The following is a 21,005-nucleotide window of genomic DNA, read 5'->3' as shown; positions in this document are numbered from 1 at the left end:
TCTACGCTTTTGCTAAGAATATTTTTTTCGATCAAATATTTAGTTTTTGAGTTATTTGCGAAAGACCATTTGAAGACGTAGTTTTTTTGTCGAAAAATAAACATTTTCAATCGCAAATATCTCGAAAAATATTGACTTACATAAAAAACTCTATAGAACAAAAGTTGCTTAAAATCAGTTAATTTATCCATTTCCGGTCTTATCTTGAAGGTATGTTTTTTCACCCCCGAGAAGGGGTGACTGTTACCCCCCAAGTAAAAGCAACCAACGGCACAATTTCAACTTTGAAGTGGAGGGTAAGTAGAACCTAAATCCAAAATTTCATACAATTCGGAGTTGCCCCTGAAAATTACACGGTATCGCCGTATTTCCCGTTCATTTACTGGGCTACAAATAAAATTAACCCGTGTTGAGCTGGCCCCCCCACTTGCAAAAATTAAAAAACAACTGAAAGTTTTTGGAAGAAATATTATGAGAAAAATACTGGGACCATAAAGGGAAAACGAAGAGGATGCAAGTCAAAGCACAGAGAATTAGATGGTATGAATACATAATGGGAAGAGAGAAGAGCAATCTGTTAAGAGTTATAACGGAATGGATACCACCAGAGGCACACCTAAACTGAGATGGAGACAACAAGTGTAAGAAGACTTACTTAAGACTTACTGAGTATGGAAATTGGAAATACAGGAAGGACAATCAAAGAGAGAGAAGACCGGAGAGACGTATCGTGGAAACAGCGAAGTAACACCAGAAACTGTACAAACAAACCCAGAATGGAATAATCCCCCCACACAAACAGGATCTTCAAGTGAAAACAGCTTCAGTTTCCTCGGGAGCGTACAGCTCCCGTATGATACATGCACTTTTTCCCATACTTGTTAATGTATGAATATCAAAACACTCACTTTTGGTTATTTCTCCTACTCTTCGGACTCATCTTGGTGTTGAAATGGTCGCTTTTCAACATGATCGAGTTCTGTCGTCCGGTTTGTGTCGGTGAAATTGTCATTTTGGTGCGGTACGAAACGGAAAGGTTTAACGTGCCGATGGGTGTGCAGATCTGACCAATCTGGACTTTGTTGAAGTCTTCTCCGAGACATTGAATCAACGGCTCACCTGAAACAACCAAACAAAAACTAATTAATTCAATTTTAGTAATTAATGTTATAGCATTTTTCTATTACCTTGTATAAATACACGTCTTTGTTTAAATACACGTCTTTCAAATATTCGAGAAATTTTTATAACCATTCGAATTACATCTAAGAATCTTCGAATGAGAATAAACAAAATTGAAATGTTTATTTACTCAGATCAAATTGGCTTGGGCTGACAACAGCAAACATAAAAAATAATGATATAAGGATACCAACATATGACGAATATTTACACATCATTAAAAAATAAAACACAAAAACTGCCTGGCTCCGATGAAATAATTTCCAGCGAGTTGATTCAAAACGGAAGGGGGGTTTTCTACATCCTGTTAGTTAGAGTATCTACAACCTAGTAGAGTATGGAAAATGGAAAGCAAAAGAAATGTCCGAGGATTGGAAAGAAGGCAGAAGAGAAATAACAGATTCTAACAACTATAGAGGAATATATCTTCCAACAGTCCTCATATGACAAAACTCAATTCTCAGAGAAAATAATTGGGGACTACCAGCAAGGATTCAGGGTAGGCATATCCGTTACAGATGCGATCCACATAATTACACAAACAAGTGAGAAATGCCACGACCACAACATAGAACTCATATCTAACGTCCTCTTTGTAGACTTCAGATAAGCCCTTGACCGTATTGGAAGAAATAAAATATTTAATAACATGAAAAGTCAAGATACACCATACACCGATAAAGCTAATCAGATTAACAAAAATGGGTATGGAATAGAAACAGGAATACTACAAGGCGATTCCTTGTCAACCACTATTCAACATAGTAGTAGAAGGAACAGTCAAAGGCCAGCGGAATTAAAGGAACTATTGCCCACTCCTCAACATAGATAGTAGCATACAGATGTCGTACGGGTAGAAGATAGTGAGACAAACAAAGTGGAAATTCAAAGAGGAGTGAGTCAGACTAATGTGTACTCCCAACCCAACTATGAAGTGTACTCCCCTTTAATGTGTACTACTAACTAAAATTTCAGGAGGCACTATGGGAAAGAACTGAAGGTGTAAGGACTGGAGGGAGCATCATTAATAACATAAGATTTGTAGACGATACTGCAATCATGGCAGAGAATATAGACGATTTACAAACTCTCCTAGAAATCATTAACAGAGAAAGCAACAAGATGGGACTAACACAGAATATAAATAAAACCAACTAGGTACATAGTGATCTCAAAAAACCCTGTTGACAACATACATCTGACATTGGAGGGTAAACCTAGAGAGGGTCGACAAGAATGTGGCGACATGCTTCAATTACTATTTTGCTAATTTTAATTTTGAATTTTTAATAACTTTTTCAAAATAAAATAATAGGTCGCATTTAAAATTCACATTCTTTCGGCTCATAATATCTATACGAAACCAGATGTTAATGGCCTGTTCAGTTTATGTATGGGAAACAAAAATTCCACATTTAATAAATTACCATATCAGACCTTATGTCAATAAATCACTTTTTAAATGCATTCGAAGACGGTTCATAATGACAAACTGATGTTTGTAGTTCAGTAGAGTCACAGCATACAGCCTGTGCGGTCATACCCTCGCTAGAATAACAAACCCTCTGTCGAGACATTTTCACGTTCTTTTTACCTATTAAAATAAATATATTAGGGTCATTCCATGAAAAATGAGCCTTGTGTGGAAAAAATTAAATTCATTTTCATTAATGGACTCTTACTTTTTTGTAATCTTAAAAGTATAAAAAACTTCGTCCAGAAATTATTTTTTCAAAAAAAAATTTTTTTAAGGAGAAATCAGACCATAAAGTTTACTTTATACATCCATAGTAACTTTATGATATTTTTTTCTTTCGGGTTGGTATTTTTATTTCATCTAATCACAGCTGATTGTTGATTGTTGTTGGATGTATGTTTGATGAAGAGATCTTGTACCATACACTCACATTTCATACATATTTTCAAGGTAAGTTGTTTACTATTTATTAGCTTCTAAAGAAAATCATACATCAATGTCCCACCCGTGACAGGAAAAGATGGAAAAGTACAAATTTCATCATTAATAAGTGAAGAGTTATGTTGAAAATTTGTAGTAGTTACTTTTAGGTTAAAATTAGCCTATTGCCACTGATTTATCATAAAAACAACAAAAACTACAATTTATATTACGAGTTTAAGTTTTGTCCCACCCGTGACAGTGTTTGTGAGTATTGATGGTTTTACCTCATAATTTTTGAAGTAGATGTTTTCTTATGAAATTTTAAGGTTAGTTCAGAATAGGCATTAACTTGACCATAACACAACAGTTAAACTCATTGTGTAACTTTATAAATTTACTAAAAATTATTATTTTTTTCCATAATGGCGAAGACCACGTCTGCAGAACGCATGAAGAAGCACAGGCAAAAATTAAAGGAAGATAAGGAAAAGTATGAAGCCCACAAGGAGAAAGAGAAGACCAGGGACAAAAAGAGGCGAGATAGTTTAAAGACAAGAATGTTACACTCTACCAAGGTATGTAAAGATTACAAAGAAAAAGAAAGACTCCGGAAACGGCTATACAGGAAAAAAAAGAGAATGACTGAAATGTCTAATAAACTAGCTGAAACATCCCCTTGTGTGTCAGAATTGGGTTCTTTTAAGAGGCCACAATCACTGGGAAAAGCGGTAAAGAGAGTCAAAAATGTGCTTCCTTTTAGCCCTAGTAAAAAATCTGCTGTCTTATGTAAACTTATAAACGAGTCCTTCCCAAAAGTGGCAAAAAACCTGTTTAATGACAAGAGCGTGCTCTCGAAAAGTTCAACACCAGAAGAGACTATTGTGTTAGTCAAAGACTTTTATGCCACAGACAGTATTAGTAGGCAGACTCCTGGAATCAAAGATTTTAAATCAATAAAAGACCCAGAAAGTGGTAAAAGAAGCAAAGTACAGTTGCAGCATATGAACATGACTGTGAAAGAAGCATTTGCGCTCTTCAAAGAAGACAATCCAACAGTAAAAATATCCAGTTTGAAAATATAATCAGCGTCTTACCACAACCAAAACCGAAATGTATGAGAAATAGCACAGTTTTTTATGAGTTTGATGTAAATATTGATGTTTTTGAAAGAGTTTAACAGATCCACTGGTTAACTATTTTCTTTGTAATTAAATACTGTGTAAAAGTACTGCTATTGACTGATTTTTCTTATTGTGTCCCACCCGTGACATTTCCATGTCCCGCCCGTGACAGCAAATAAAAATTAATTTTAAATGACTGAAATGAATTAAAATTTGCCTATCAAGAGCATTTTACCCAGATGCTCATATTTCATCAACCTGGACTGCTTTTAGTGCTGTTACTGTAAAGACTTCACAGAATTTTCCACAAGTAACACCTATTGTTAAGAGGCACTTCCAAAATTTGTCCCACCCGTGACAAGAGTTTGACATCAGATATATCCTATGTTTTTTTCATCAGGTAACTAAAACTTTTTACAGCGATTAAGGAAGTATTCTTATGTCACTTATTATAGTTTTAAACTAAATTGTATTATTTTTAACAGTAATACAACCTGAAAAATAACTAAATGTTCTGTCTGACTGTCCCACCCGTGACAATGGAATGACCCATTATTGACAGACAGTTTGTTGTTTTTACATTTATTTTAATTTCATTTTATCGTTTCCGTGGACAATAAGAACACACACGCAACCACCACACCACGGAACAAGTATAAATACCTCGGAGCAATTATAAACTCACAATTAGATCAATATTAGGAGATAAAGGTCAGAATAGAAATAGCTCGAAAAGGATTTATAAAATACAAGTCAATGTTTACAAATAAGAAATTGAGTATGGCCATTAGATTGAGGTTCGTCGAATGTTATGTTTGGTCGCATATACTATATATGGGATAAAAGCTTGGACTCTAAAAGCCCAATCCGTAAAAAAATTGGAGGTATTCGAAATGCGGCTATATAGACGCATTATGAAAATTCCTTGGAATACAAAAGTCTTAAACGAAGAAGTGTTATGACGAATTGGACATGGCAGAAAGCTTATTAACACAATTGAAATAAGAAAAACATCGTATCTGGGCCACATACTTCGTAACGATAAATACTCTCTGCTACACGTCATCATGCAAGGAAGAGTAGAGGGGAAAAAAGGCTTGGGAAGAAAGAAGAAATCTTGGCTGAGGAATATTAGAGATTGGACTAACCTCACTGTTGAACAAATATTTCACGTTGCAAAAGATAGAGCAGAGTTTAAAGAAGTGATCGACAACCTTCGTTAGAAGGCAGCACAAGAAGAAGAAGATATAGATGACATAAATCTTATGGGAAGCTATAAGGAAAGGTAGAAGAGTAAAATAAGGAAAGAGATAGATAAGAGGACAAGAGAAAGGAAAGGAAAGGAAAAAGAGCCCTAGAAATTATCGAAGGAAAATAAATCTAATCTGCTCTAGAAGAGAGAAATCCAGATAGAAAACTACACTTTTGAAATATGTACTACTTTTGAGTTCAACAATTTAAATACTTAAGAGTAAGTAATTGCGAAAGTAATGTAAAAAGAAGGAAAGTGAAGAAGTAACAGAAAGAACACTAGCAGGCAGCAAAACATACTGGAGACACCATAGACTAATGAAGAACAAGAGTTTATCCAGAAATGCAAAACTGAAAATATACAGAGTTGCAATCAGTGCGTTGTAGATAAAGATGAAAAACATTGAGAATGTTCGAAAAGAAAAACCTCATAAGAATTATGGGCCGGATAAGAATGAAAAACGAAGAAATAAGAAGAATGAAACATGAAACAAGAGACATAACGAAGGGAGAAGATAGAGTTAGATTTATTAAAGAGCAAAGGCTGACATGGCTGGGATACATAGAGAGAAGGAAAAATACCCAGTGATTAAGAAGTCACCGGATGGAAGCCAGAAACTAAAAGACCAAGGGGAACAACAGAGAGAGATTGGACCAAGTCATGAGAGATATCAAAATTCTGAAAGTGAGAAACTGAAAGGATATATGCTATTGCAACGAAAACCAAGTCATAAAAGAAATATAAATAGAAATAGAAATATGCTTTATTGTCATAAAAAATTTAACAATTTTATAGACAAAGCTTACAAGAATAATAAATAAGAACAATAACAAATAACAAATACAATTTACTAAAATGATATAAATCGTCTATATAAATAAAATATAATGAAGAGAAACAAAAAACAGTAACAATCTATTGCAAAATTTAAAAAAAAATTGCAAATTGCATAATCTACCTTAAGAAATTTAATAAGTTAGGTTAAACTGCTGCATATGACACTCAAATATAGATTAAGATTACACTTATAAATAAGAATACTATACTTTCTTAGTTATTGGTTAAGAAACTCTGCTGTTGAATAATATGGTCTTTCAGATAGATAGGCTTTAGTCATTTTACGGAACTTGGGGAAAGATGTTGCAGATTTAAGTTGTAGAGGGAGATGGTTGTAAAGTTTTTTTGCAGAATATAATATAGATTTCTTTACTAACACACTGGACGGGATCGGTAAATAGACGTCAAAGGTAAAATTTCTGGTGGAATAGTCATGTCTAGATGTCTACGTCTTTCTGGAAAGACATGTAGATGTTTACGAATTAAGCAAAGTTTCTAAAATATATAAAGAAGGTAGTGTTAGAATACTGTGATCTTTGAAGTAGCTTTTGCAATGTGTTATTCTTCTGAGGCCAAACAGATATCTTATTGCCCTTTTTTGTAATTTAAAAATAACATCAGACTGGGCAGCCGTCCCAGAACCCCAAAAAGAGAGACCATATCGAAGATGTGACTCAAACAAAGAAAAATATGTTATTTTGGAAGAGGCTAAATTCATTTCCTTCGAAACAGATCTTATTGCAAAGCAAGCTGAGGATAGTTTCTTGCTTAACACATCAATATGCAGAGACCATTTAAGGTTGCTATCTAAAAAAATACCAAGAAACTTTACAGAATCAACGATACTGATCTGGCTGTTATGAAGAGGTAAGGGTTGAAGCGCTCCTTTATAGGATAATCCTACTGTTTTATCTACATTAAAAGAGAGTAAATTTGAATCGGACCAAGATTTTATTGTAAGTAGATCAGAAGTTATAGTAGCATGAAGAGTTGCGATATTTGGAGTTGCTCCAAGTGATACTGGTATCATCAGCAAAAAGAAAAAACTTTTCCCTCGATTTTTAAGCTAGTGATGTCATTAATAAAGATAAGGAAAAGTAGAGGACCCAATACTGAACCTTGTGGTACCCCACATACAACATTTTTGAGACTAGAGTCTGTATCATTTGCTCTAACCAGTTGTTTCCTATTATCCAAGTAAGATTGAAACCAGTTCGCAGAAATACCTCGAATTCCATAGAAATCTAGTTTTTTTATCAAAATGTCGTGATTCACACCATCAAAAGCTTTGGCATAATCACAAAAAACAGTGGCAGTGTGCAGATTATTGTTTAATGCTTGATAAACCTCATGCAGTACAGAAAACATGGCATCTTTGGTACATTTATTATTTAAAAAGCCGAACTGATTTTGTGATAAAATATTGTTATCAACGAGAAAGGACATAAGTCGGGTTTTTATGAGTCTGTCAATAATTTTGGAGAGTACCGGTAGTAATGCAATAGGTCTATAATTGCAGGCATTTGATTTTTCACCACCCTTATGAAGAGGAATAATGATGGCCGTCTTTAGGCACACTGGAAATTTACCTTTCTCAAAAGAATCATTAATTAGAGAGATGAGAACTCCATCGGAGAATAGTCCATCGGTACTACAGGAAGATTTGCTTTTGATAATATTGATTGTTTGGATCAGTTCAGATTTATCAACCGGTCCTGAATTAGGGAGATAGGAAATGGGATCTTGTTGTGACACAATAGTTGGTGTTATATTTTTACTCACATTAACAAAGTATTCATTTAGATTTTCTGGGTCTGGAAGGGAAAATGTTTGAGCTGTGTGAGTTTTATTACGAAGATCGTTTATTATGGACCAAGTTTCTTTTGCAACACTTTTAGAGCTTCTCAGACGATTCTGATAGTACAATTTTTTAGCTGATTTATAAGTTTTAAATAGATTGCCCTGTACTTGGTGATATATTCAGTAACAGAGACGTTGGTAGTAAATTTCTTGATGTACAGTAGTGAACGCATATTTTTGGCTGATATGCGTACACTTTGGTAGTCCAGGGTTTGTGATGTTTTGGCTTAATTGTGATTAAAAGAAATGCTTTATTGAAGATATAGACAAGCTTATTCAAAAAGTCACTGAAATTATTATCGACGTTCATAGAAGGAAAGGACCACTCAGAGGTTAAGCATAAATTTTGGAATTTACGAAAATTCCGAGCGGAAAAAATCCTGCCTAAACGTCGAGTTTTCGAAGAGGGCTTGCTAAAGATGTTAAACTTCGTATAAACCGCTTCATGATCAGATAGTCCCGCATTAACAGTTGTAGCGCAGACATCACATCAATATAATCAATTATGGTAGATGAAGTTTTTGTAATCCTGCACAGTACAGTAGTGAACGCATATTTTTGGCTGATATGCGTACACTTTGGTAGTCCAGGGTTTGTGATGTTTTGGCTTAATTGTGATTAAAAGAAATGCTTTATTGAAGATATAGACAAGCTTATTCAAAAAGTCACTGAAATTATTATCGACGTTCATAGAAGGAAAGGACCACTCAGAGGTTAAGCATAAATTTTGGAATTTACGAAAATTCCGAGCGGAAAAAATCCTGCCTAAACGTCGAGTTTTCGAAGAGGGCTTGCTAAAGATGTTAAACTTCGTATAAACCGCTTCATGATCAGATAGTCCCGCATTAACAGTTGTAGCGCAGACATCACATCAATATAATCAATTATGGTAGATGAAGTTTTTGTAATCCTATTCTGTAATTCTGTAGGAGAATCAATGTGCATTGTTAGACCATACGATTCAAATATGTTGACCAGGGATATTTGTGTAGCACAAGCAGCAGCATAATTAATGTTAAAGTCCCCGCATAAAATTTTTCTGCTTTTATGGAGCAGGTCACCTAACAAATTAAGCAGGTTCTGAAAAAATAGTTCCACGGAAGAGTCAGGTGATCTATAAATACAAATAATATAAAGATTAAGGTTCTTACTGTAAACTAAGGAAAACTCAAAGAATGCTTCGCTACCAGAGAAAAATCATTATTTGTAGAAAGAATCAGGGTGCCTCCATGCGCTGAACTTGGGACGATCGTACCTAGCAATAGTAGAATATTTTTCTACAAAAAAAGGCTCGTTGACTTCAAGCCAGTGCTCAGTAACCGCAACTATCGGAGGAAACCCTAATTCCTCTAGAAATAGAAATAATTCATCAGTTTTATATCTTATAGAACGAATATTAAAAACAAACTTTAACAAATACACAAGCATAAGAAGAATGCGGAGTGATTCACCGCAATATATGAACCAAAAAGCAAGTAAGAGCGGCAAACATTAAATTAGGAATGAAAGGCCTTGATGATGATGATATATCCCTTTGAAATCTACAAATCATTATTATTAGTGATGATCTGTAGCAAATTTTTTAACTCCGAAGGCAAACTTATGAACAAATTTTGTTTATCAAGGTAGTCAAAAACTATTTATGACATACTTATCGCATAAAATGAAAAAAATCCTCAACACGTATGCTTTCTGAATAAAATATTCGACCCTAACGCTAACGCGTGACTTCCTTGTCAATGATGTTATATCCGGGGAGAAAGTATTTTTGCATATTGCTTACAACAAAATGCCGCAACCTTCAGCTGCGTCGCGTCACAGTTCAGGGTTATACCGCCAAACCTTCTCGCGGTTTTTTCCCTAGGCGCTTATACGCCAGTCAATGATTGCAAAAACAGGATATTATCTCCGAATTCTATCCTACTGCATGGATTTTGATGAAATTTTGGGAATAGCCTCTTCTTCTTCTTCTTCTTGTGCCACTCCTATCGGAGATTGGAAATCATCAAGGCTACCCTGACTTTGTTTACAGCTGACCTAAAAAGTTCATTAGTGGTGCAGCCAAACCACTCCCTCAAATTCCGCAACCATGACATTCTTCTACGGCCTGGATTCCGTTTTCCTTATATTTTTCCTTGCATTATATTTTGAAGTAATGCGTATTTATGACCTCTCATCAGGTGACCCAAATACTCGAGCTTTCTTCGTTTTATCTTTAACAAAATTTCTGGGTCTCTTCCTATCCTTCGTATTACTTCAAGATTTGTGATTCTTTCAACCCAACTTATCTTCAGCATTCGACGGTAGCACCACATCTCGAAACTTTCAATATTTTTTATGTTGTTCTGTTTGAGAGTCCAGGCCTCTACACCGTATAATAGCGTGTTAAATACGTAGCCTCTTAGCATTATTAATCGTAGAGGGATGCTTATATCTCTGTTGCAGAAGAATTTTCTCATCTTTATGAAGGTGGCCCTGGCAATTTCGATACGTCTTTTTATTTCATTGTTTTGGTCTCCAGTTTCGTTTATTAAAGTTCCCAAGTATTTGTAACTTGATACTTTTTCAATTTGAATGCCGTTTATACTAATATGAGCTGGTTGTGTCATGATTTTACTGAAGACCATATACTTGGTTTTTTTGATATTAATGTTTATGCCATAATTGTTGCAAGCAATATTTATGTTTGTAAGTAATCGTTGTAATTCTTCTACTGTTCTTGCAACTAGTACAGTGTCGTCTGCGTATCGAATATTATTTACAACCTCTCCATTGATTACGATTCCTTCATTTGCTTGCAAAAGGGCTTTCTGGCAGATGCTTTCACTATATACATTAAATAGCAGTGGTGACAAAATGCATCCCTGTCGTACTCCTCTACGTATTTCTATTGCTTTTGATATCTCATTTTCTATTTTGATGTTAGCTTTCTGATTCCAATATAAGTTGAGAATTATTCGCAGATCTTTATTATCAATGTCTTTTCTTTCAAGAATGTCTCTTAGCCTATCGTGGCGTACTCTGTCAAACGCTTTTTCAAAATCCATAAAACATGCATGTACTTCTTGATTAACGTCTAGGCATATTTGTGTAAGAACATTCAAACCGAAGAGAGCTTCTCGAGTACCTAGTCCTTTTCTGAACCCCATCTGCGTATTACGAGTACTAATATCTGACTGCAACTTTTGATAAACTCGGTTGTGGATGATTTTTAGAAATATCTTTAGTAGATGGCTCATTAAAGATATTGTTCGATGTTCTGAACATTCTTTTGCATTGGATTTCTTTGGCAGTGTAACGAATGTAGACAGCAGCCACTCTTGAGGTATAATACCAGTATTTTATACTGTGTTAAATAAGTGCAATATTATACCTATTGATTCATCATTCAAGAGCTTTAGTAATTCAGTAGGAACCTCATCGGGTCCATTTGCCTTTCCAGTTTTGGAATTTCTAGGTCCCGTTTCACCATTTACCTGGACAATGTTATTTCTGTTGTCCTCAAACAATTCTCTTATGTATTCACTCCATCTATTAATTTTCTGTTAAGTCTATAATAATATTTCCGTCTTTGTCCTTAAGCAAACTTATTTGATGTCTTCTTTGGGTTCCTGTAAGTTCTTTTACTTTTTTATGTATATTGAATGTGTCATACTTTCTTTCATAGTCTTCCATTTCTACACATTGTTCTTTAATCCATGATTCTTTTGCCTTCTTTATTATTTGCTTTATGTTCTTATCAACCCCTCTCTATTTTTCTGAATTATTCTTCAATTTGCGTCTTTCATCCATTAGTTCTAGTAAGTCTGGTGTCATCCACACCTTATGTTTCTTCGTAGATTTGGTTAGGTGTTTCTTTCCCGTAGTTCTTATTATAGTGTTTATACACTTCAGTTTTTCATCTATGTTGTCTGTTTTGCGTCTTTCATCCATTAGTTCTAGTAAGTCTGGTGTCATCCACACCTTATGTTTCTTCGTAGATTTGGTTAGGTGTTTCTTTCCCGTAGTTCTTATTATAGTGTTTATACACTTCAGTTTTTCATCTATGTTGTCTGTTCTGCGGATTTGGTTTTCTAGCATCTACTAGGCTCTTACTGAATAGCCTCTACTTATCTCCTAATTCGAAGCCTACCCTATGCCGATGAGCGCTTTTATCTTGGGGGGTGGTTCCCACCCCTTCTCGGCGGCGGAAAATTTTTTGGTCAAAATAACGACGGAAGTGGCTAGAGAACCTAATTCTAAACAAAAACTGTTCTATAATTTTTTTTTGAAAACTTTTGACAAAAATGTTACCTTTGCGGACAGTTTCTTGCGAATAATACCTACCTTAAAAATCATGCATCAAACGAAAAAACTAGATAAAACATTTATATAGCTTATGAAAAATCAAAGATATTCGTTTCTTCATAAATCTTCTAGTTTTAATACAAAAAGAGATATGGTAGGTGAAAAGGGATTTTTTGGGGCATGCTCAAATGGTGTCAAAATAACAAAATAAGAGAAATGGTCGATTTTAAGGGTATAATGCTATCAATATCTTTTGTAGTGCTTGGAAAGACCTTTAGAACGAGCACTGTTAAATGTCGATTACATTAAAATTAAGCGAGATATGGTGTAAAACAAATTTATGACTAATTTATTTTAAGATAAAATGATAAGTATATTTAACCCCTCATCCACCAGATTTAAATGCATCGTTTTACCTCTACAATACCTTTTATTATAGTGTTATTTCTATGTTCAAAAAGTTGGACGGGTTTAAAATGCATGGTTTTTGAAAAAAAAATCAAATTATAGATCGCATTTTTAAATTTTCTTAAACATATTCCTTTTTCTCCATGTAACTCGAAAATGATAAAGAGATACAGTAATGAAAGAAACAACAAAATTGTTATCTGAAAAAAGCCTACATTTTTGTACTGTATCTTTTTCGAAGTTATACTTCTTTAGTCACGAGGGTGAATTTTAACATTCCCTGGCGCATGCGCACACCGACAGTATGTTGTTAGTTGCTAAATCATCAAATTTATGTATGCATCAGCACAACTAAGGTTCAAAAATAATATATTAGTGTTTTTAGTAAATATATTTATTATAATTTTTGTGTCTTTGGATTTATCTTCCTTGGGAGTAAGATAATAAGTATTTTAAACATTATTATATTATATTTAATACTTCACTTGATCGATCTATTTGTCACCGTCACCGTCGTTTGTAATTACGTCCCAGAAGCCGTAAAAGCAAAACCCTAATGGGTTATTGGTAGAGCATTCGATTACATAACACGAAGGTCCCGGGTTCAAATCCTGACACGGACGATTGTTATCTTTTTTTGTGTTGTTTTAATAAAAAAATTTTGAAAGTGGTAATATCAAAATTAGTTTATTAATTAAATAAAATACAAATAAACTTTTAAGTATATTTATTTCGTTGAAATCATATAATAGAAGTATAACTTCTTACGTGCGTACAAGGTACACACACATTCTTTTTTTCGTATCTCTTATCATTTTCGAGTTACATGAAGAAAAAGGAAGATTTTTAAGAAAATTTAAAAATGCGCTCTATAATTTGATCTTATTTTTTTCAAAAATCATTCATTTTAAACCCGGTTAACTTTTTGAAGATAGAAAAAATACTATAACAAAAGGTATTGTAGAAAGAAAACGATGCATTTAAATTCTGGTGGATGATGAGTTAAATATACTTCTCATTTTTCCTTAAAATACAATAGTCATAATTTTTTTTGCGCCATATCTCGCTTACTTTGAATGTCATCGCTATTTAACAATGCTCGTTTTAAAGGTCTTTTCAAGCAGTACAAATGGTATTGGTAGCATTATACCCCTAAAAATCGACCATTTCTCTGTTATTTTAAGTTGAATACACTGATTTGAGCAAGCACAAAAAAAATCTCTTTTCACCTACCATATCTCTTTTTGTAGTAAAACTAGAAGAGTTATGAAGAAATGAAACACTCTGATTTTTCATAAGCTACAAAAATATTTTAAATAGTTTTTGTTTTTGTAGTTTGATGCATAATTTTTAAGGTATTCGTAAAAAACCGTTCGAGAAGATGACATTTTTAAATAAAAATGGCAAATTTTTAACCATGAATAACTAAAAATGTATTGAGTTTTCAAAAAAAAATTATAGACCAGTTTTTGCTTAGAATTAGGTTCTCTAGCCATTTCCGTGGTTATTGACCAAATAATTTTCAACCACCGAGGGGGATGGGAACTGTAAACCACCCCCAAGATAAAAGCGTCATAGGATATAGGGTAGACTTTGGGTGGAATGCATAAAACGTAGTACCTGCTAATGCTTTAAGTATGTACTATATTTTTAAAGATTTAACTACACTTACAAATGCTTTGTAAGTGTTTTACTACACTTACAAAGCATTTAGTGCTTTGTCAGTGTAGTAAAATCTTCAAAATATAGTACATACTTGAAGCATTAGCAGGTACTACGTTTTATGCATTCCACCCTTTGTTTCTTGAGCTATTTCCTACTTACAGTGATTATTTCATTTATAGAAGATTCTGACCAATAGAAAGCTACAGAAATCTAAATTAAATTGATAATTTTTGATAATTTCCCGTCGTCAAGTATATTACGGCAGATGCCCTTTGTTGCTATGAAAAAATACATTCAGTGACATTAATGACAATTAATGTTTTAAAAATTATAAAAGTGATGACTTTCAACCGTAAAATATTTATAACAACTGTGTGTTTAATTGTACTAATTTGTACTTACATAAACAAATTACAATAAAATTTTGGTTTTGCACAGTTTTATTCATGAAATAATCGCAACAAATTGCACTCGATCTCTAAAATTAATATAGAGTTTTTGCCCTCGTGACACTTTGACATAATTTCACTCACCTTCGGCTCGTGAAATTAAAACTGTCAAAGTGTCACTCGGGAAAAATTCAATAATTTTAGAGCTCTTGTGCAATTACTACCGAAGATATCAGGTATGTAAATTGATGCAGTAGGATGGAATTCGGAGCCAATTACCCTCACTGACTGCACTATTTCAAGTGTGCTGAAAATAGCAACGAGTTGAAAATATGAAAAAACAAAAAATATCCACGTAACACACATCCAGTATCGCTGGCGCCGATTAATTTCGTTTCGTAAATAGTAATTATCATTGTTACTACATGCCACGTCCATTAAAAATGGTAATTAATTGGTTCCAGGCAAAAAATATTATATAACGATATTGTAACAATTATTGGACTTCACGACTATTCAATTATTAATGTATGCATTTTTATATGCGAAGTTATTATGCGAAAAACAGGAAACAGAAACGTAAACACAAAAATGCATTTTATAAAACAGGTTATTCTAATAAGAAAAGGTAAACGGTAATACCAGAAAACATATGACCTTGCAAGATCTATATAATAGAAATATGGGAACTAGTGGAAGAATTATGAATTATGTTGTGTGTTTATGCATTAACCCTTAAACGCCCAAGGGTGGGTAAAAAATGTCCACCTAATGCGTATTCCCTTGTAACATATTTATTGTGTTTAAAAATTTTCCAAAAATTATTTATTGTTAAAAAGACAGCCTTTTATCGAATGTTAAATTGGTTCTACCGATATTTTTGAAAATAGAAGTACAGTAGAAACCCGCAAATCCGAACTAATTGGGGGGACAGCCTGTTCGGATTCCGAAAAGTTCGGATTATCCGAAAGTTAGCCTAAGAAGCTAACGAAGATGATTTTTAAAAGATTTGGACTGCCACCGATCCCTTTATGAAACTTTATCCGCACGTTTATGCCTCCAATATTCTAAAGCTGAAAAATATTTAGATCACTGAAATATTAAATCGCTAACGCCAGTAGTTTTGTTTCGTCACGGGACATGGGAATTCGGCCATGTAAATGATTCATTTAATTTGTAACCTGGATATTGATTACACCGATTACACTATGTTTCTCATGTTTCTTATCTTTTTCAGTGTTTTCGTTCATAGTATACCATGGGAAATGTGTATTATGCACATTGCTTTATTGATTGTGTTTAGTCTAACTGGACGCTTTTATTCACCCATTAGTGTTGCAGTGTTTAATACTGTAGCTAGCATCTTACGTAATTATTTTCTCACATAATAAACATGTTTTTAAATTTTTATTTTAAATTTTTAAATTTTTTTTCACTTTCCGTTGGTTCGGATTTGCCGAAAGTTCGGATTTGCGGGGTTCGGATTTGCGGGGTTCTACTGTAATATCTTGAGTTAAATATGGGTGGGCATAAAAAGTACACCCTTGGTAAAACTTGTTAGTAAAGGTTTCTATATAATTTCTCGTTGGTAGGAACATAATCCATATAATTATCGACGTATAATTACATAATCGACATAATTATCCGCCAATGAGGAGGCTGAAAGAAGAATGTGAAGAAAATCGACAAATCTGAATTACTGGCTTTTACCGGTATGTTAATTTTGATGTACATTGTAATGTTGTTGTAGGGTTTGTAAATTGTTTATCTTAATATTTTAGAAGATGCTGTGTTTATTAAGCATAAGATTCTTAAGTTTAATCCATTTCCAACAACTCTCAATAAATATATTAGCTATTTTTGAGGTGGACATTTTTTACCCACCCTTGGGCGTACATGGAATCTAAAAAAGATTGGGCGTTTAAGGGTTAAATAGATTACTAAGAAATAAATGCATATCAAGAGTTGCCAAATCAAGACAATCTCTCTCTCTTGTCGTTTCCCCATTACTGAGTATCGTGATTTCGTCCAATATTCCTAACAATGTTTCTCCATTGGTGTCTATCTTCAGCTGCTCTAAGAGCTTCGCAGAATGAGTTTCCAGCTGAATGCTTTATTTGGTCGGACCATCTAGTTGGTGATCGTCCTTGATCTTCTCCCCGGAACGTTTCCAGATGGTTTGTGTAATTAATTCTAGCCAAGATAGTTGCAGTTTTCTACCTGTCCTAAAGTATTGTCGTTAATATCAATCTTTCATCATTATTTTGGGTTTTGATAACTTCATAAATTTAGTATTCTTGATGTTTATTGATAGTCCATATTCCTGTTCTTTAGCCTCTAAAAGTCATGGATATTGTCTACCATTATGATAGTAAGTAATTGGTGAGCCATTGACCTTTATTCAACTGTTTCTCCCTCGAGAGCTCTTTCCATAATAGTGGTGAAAATACACATCCCTGTCGTATCCCTCTTTTAACATTTCAATAAAACAATTTTTCAGCACTGTGAGTCTTTTTTAAATATTTAAGACTGTCTATCATAGACAGTATTTACCTAAAAGGCATTGGCCATAATAGGGCTTTTCATTACGTCATTTGTTTCGAGCTTCATATGCCGTATAATTAGTGTGACCAACTCCAATTCAGTCCAATTCGGGACAAGGCTGAAAAAAATACCAGAAATCCGGGACTTTTCAATAAAAATCGGGCCATTTTTTTTCAGAACTTCAATATCATCATTTTATTGATTATTTAACATTTTTATGTTGTCAATGATATTTTTGATAGGATTAAGCCACAATTGGCTGTAATAATTACATTTTTCTTAGTTTTTTTTTAAATCCGGAAATCGTTCTCAAAAAAGGAAAAATCAACTGATGTTGAATTTTCATGTAAATAGGTATTATAACCTTAGCTTAATATAAAAATGTAAGTGTCACACAATTGTGGCTTCTTCTTCTTTTGGTGCCTATCCGTATCGAATATTGGCGATCATTCTGCCTATAATTATTTTATTAACAGATGCTTTAAATAGATTAGTTGTTGTGGTGGAGAACCATTTCTTCTGGTTGTTTAACCATGATATTCTTCTTCTCGCTATACCTCGCTTTCCGAATACTTTGCCTTGAAAGATTATTTTCAGTAATCTGTATTTATTTCCGTTTCTCATTATGTGTCTGAGATATTCTAACTATCTCTTTTTAAATGTAAACATCACTTCTCTTTCTTTCCCCATTCTTCGTAGTACGTTCTTATTGGTTATCTTGTCCGTCTATGATATCCTTAGGATTTGCCTGTATAGCCACATCTCGAAGGCTTCAAGTTTTTGATTGTGGATTTATCCCATCAAAATATAATTGTCAAAAATTCCACAAGAAAACAACTTCAGAACATTTTTGTGTTGATTACTTCTTACTATCATATTTGTCGCACGACTTAATTTGCTTAACAATGAGAAGAAAACCTCTAATTCTTAGAAAAATACATAATGTACTAAAAATTTCAAAATAAAATTATTTTACCAAAACGTTGAAAATTCGGATGGCCCGGAAGCTTTGTCCGGGACACCGGGACACTACTTCGTAATTCGGGCCATGTCCCGGATTTTTCGGGCTAGTTGGTCAAACTACGTATAATCCGTGTATATTAATATTATACACAGGTTATACAACATATGACAGGAGCTCAAAACAAATGACAATCGATGAAAAGCCCTATATAGCACAGGCTATGACACAAATGGGATCATCAACAAAAAAAAAATCATCATTCTCTTTGCCTTATCCATATACGGGGTCGGTTTCCCTAATTGCATTTCTCCGCACAATTCTATCTTGGATCATATCAATGTTATTCCCCTTTACCAACATGTCCTGCCTAATCGTCTCCCCCCAGGTCTTCTTTGGTCTTCCTCTCCTACTCCTTCCAGGAATCTGCACTTCAGCTATTCTTCGTATTGGGTGATTAACGTCTCGACGTTGAACATGATCAAACCATCTTAACCTATAGGCTATTGATTATGTTCAAAATAAGAGAGCTATAAGGAACTACAACGTTAACATTATTTTCTTGTCTCATATGGTCAACGGACCTCTACATTTAAAAAACCGCGGAGTGCTACCATTTATATGGGTGCGTTTTTGAGAAAGGGGTGAATTAGTCCCTAGGCACAGGGTGAATTAAGGCGAGTTCCATTCACTTCTGGTACAAACACTTCTACAGGAAAATTGTTCCAGGATAAATTTACTATCAAAATATCATATTTTAAAGTCAAAAGTATTTTTTTACAAAAATATTTTCAAAAGAAAAGCAAGAAAAAAACATCAAAGAAAGCAATTTTGTTTTTTGCCCCATAATTTTTTTCCACAGGGATATAGGTATAAACATTGCTTCAGCGAAAAATAACTTCCGTCCTTCCTCTTTAAAATGACGTTTGGTAGAAGTCTCTAGGATTTATATTTTCCGAAATAGGATTTTTTAAAGTTTGACGCTCACAGAATTTTTGAGCCATTTTCCCCATTATTTCACAAACATTGTTCTGTAACTTTTTTCTACGCATTTCTAGGTATATGCAATGGTACATTTAGTAGAAAGAGAAGTCAATTACCTTTAAAATAGTCTACTGTATAGGGTCGTACGACTATTTTTAAACAAGTTATGCTTTTTCAAGATTTATGATTTTTGATATTTTTTAAATTTCTCATTAAGTATGACTTTTTTCTTGTACATTTAGGTTATGTCTTGTACATATACATTCTGGAATAAAAAAAGCTTATTTTCTTTACTTTAAAATGGTGTATTGCAATCACCTCTAGGACTATTTTTAAACAAGATATCCGTAGGATATCTAAGGGTATCCGTAATTTGAGAAAATTTTTCATTTTTTTTTTATTTTTTTCAATTAGAAGAATATAATTGCATATTGTAACATAATTTTTAATTCCAAATAACTTTTCTTAATAACACTTTTTGATATTGTGAAATATAAAGGTACTTTACTCTTGAGCGAAATTCATATTTTTTAATATACCTCGTACACTATTGATAAAATTTTATATCTGATGATTACATCTTAGATTTTAGACTAGGCAGAGTATTTTATAAAGAATAATTTTTTTCATAAAGCTAATACATAATACAAAGTTTTCCATATGGTTCCAACTTAGTGGGAACTATTGCATGTGTATATGCCAAACTTTGAAAAAGCATATCTTGTTTAAAAATAGAGCTAGAATTTTTTACAATACTCCATTTTAAAGTAAAGAAAATAAGCTTTCCTTTTTATTGCACAATGCATATACCTAAATATACAATAAAAAAGTTATAATGAGAAATTTAAAAATAGTCGTAAAATCAAAAATCAATAAAAGTTCAAAATTTTGATAAACCATATCTTACTTAAAAAATAGTCATACAGCCTTCTACGATAGACCATTTTAAAGGTAATTGACTTTTCTTCCTACTAAATGTAACATTGCATATAGCTAAAGCAGCGTAAAAAAAGTTACAGAACAATGTTTGCGAAGTGATAAGGAAAATGGCCCAAAATTGTTGTGAGTGGAGAAATTTGAAAAATTATATTTTGGAAACTATAAATCATACAGACTTACACCAAACGTCATTTTAAAGAGGAATGATGGAAGTTTTTTTTCTGTGAAGCAATGCCTATACCTATATCCCCGTGGAAAAAAGTTATAGGACAAGAAACAAAAATGCTAGGTACCTTTCGTGTTTTTTTCTTGCTTTTTTTTTGAATATGTTTTTGTAAGAAAAAATATTTTTGACTTTAAAATATGATATTTCGATAGTAAATTTAACCTGGAAAATTTTTCCTGTATACGTGTTTGTACCAAACGTGCATAGAACTTACCCTAATTCGCCCTGTGTCTAGGGACTAATTCATCCCTTTCTCAAAAACGCACCCCTTTAAATGGTAGCACTCCGCGGTTTTTTCACATTTAGAGGTCCATTGACTATATGAAACAATAAAACCCCGTTAACGTTGTAGTTCCTTTCTAAAATACATAATAGCCTACTATGCTCTCTCATTTTGGCATCAATTGGTGCCACAACTAGACTTCCCCTAATATACTCATTTCTAATTTT

The 21,005-nt window shown here is 33.4% G+C and overlaps 1 protein-coding gene across 3 annotated transcripts in view; it reads right to left on the bottom strand.

The window, feature by feature from the left end:
• The window catches only part of LOC114326321 (autophagy-related protein 13 homolog), a 110,428-nt gene that overhangs the window by 81,010 nt on the left and 8,413 nt on the right, over positions 1-21,005 (bottom strand). For all 3 annotated transcript variants that reach the window (XM_050646167.1, XM_050646166.1, XM_028274652.2), the window contains exon 3: positions 909-1,119. In XM_050646167.1, the coding sequence (XP_050502124.1) occupies positions 909-1,119 (211 nt within the window). The remainder of the gene's footprint in view (positions 1-908; positions 1,120-21,005) is intronic.

Source organism: Diabrotica virgifera, chromosome 3 (assembly GCF_917563875.1).
Source record: "Diabrotica virgifera virgifera chromosome 3, PGI_DIABVI_V3a".
In the NCBI taxonomy this organism is placed as follows: Eukaryota; Metazoa; Arthropoda; class Insecta; order Coleoptera; family Chrysomelidae; genus Diabrotica; species Diabrotica virgifera.
The sequence above is the reverse complement of the archived record's forward strand: the minus strand, read 5'-3'. Positions and strand labels throughout refer to the sequence as shown.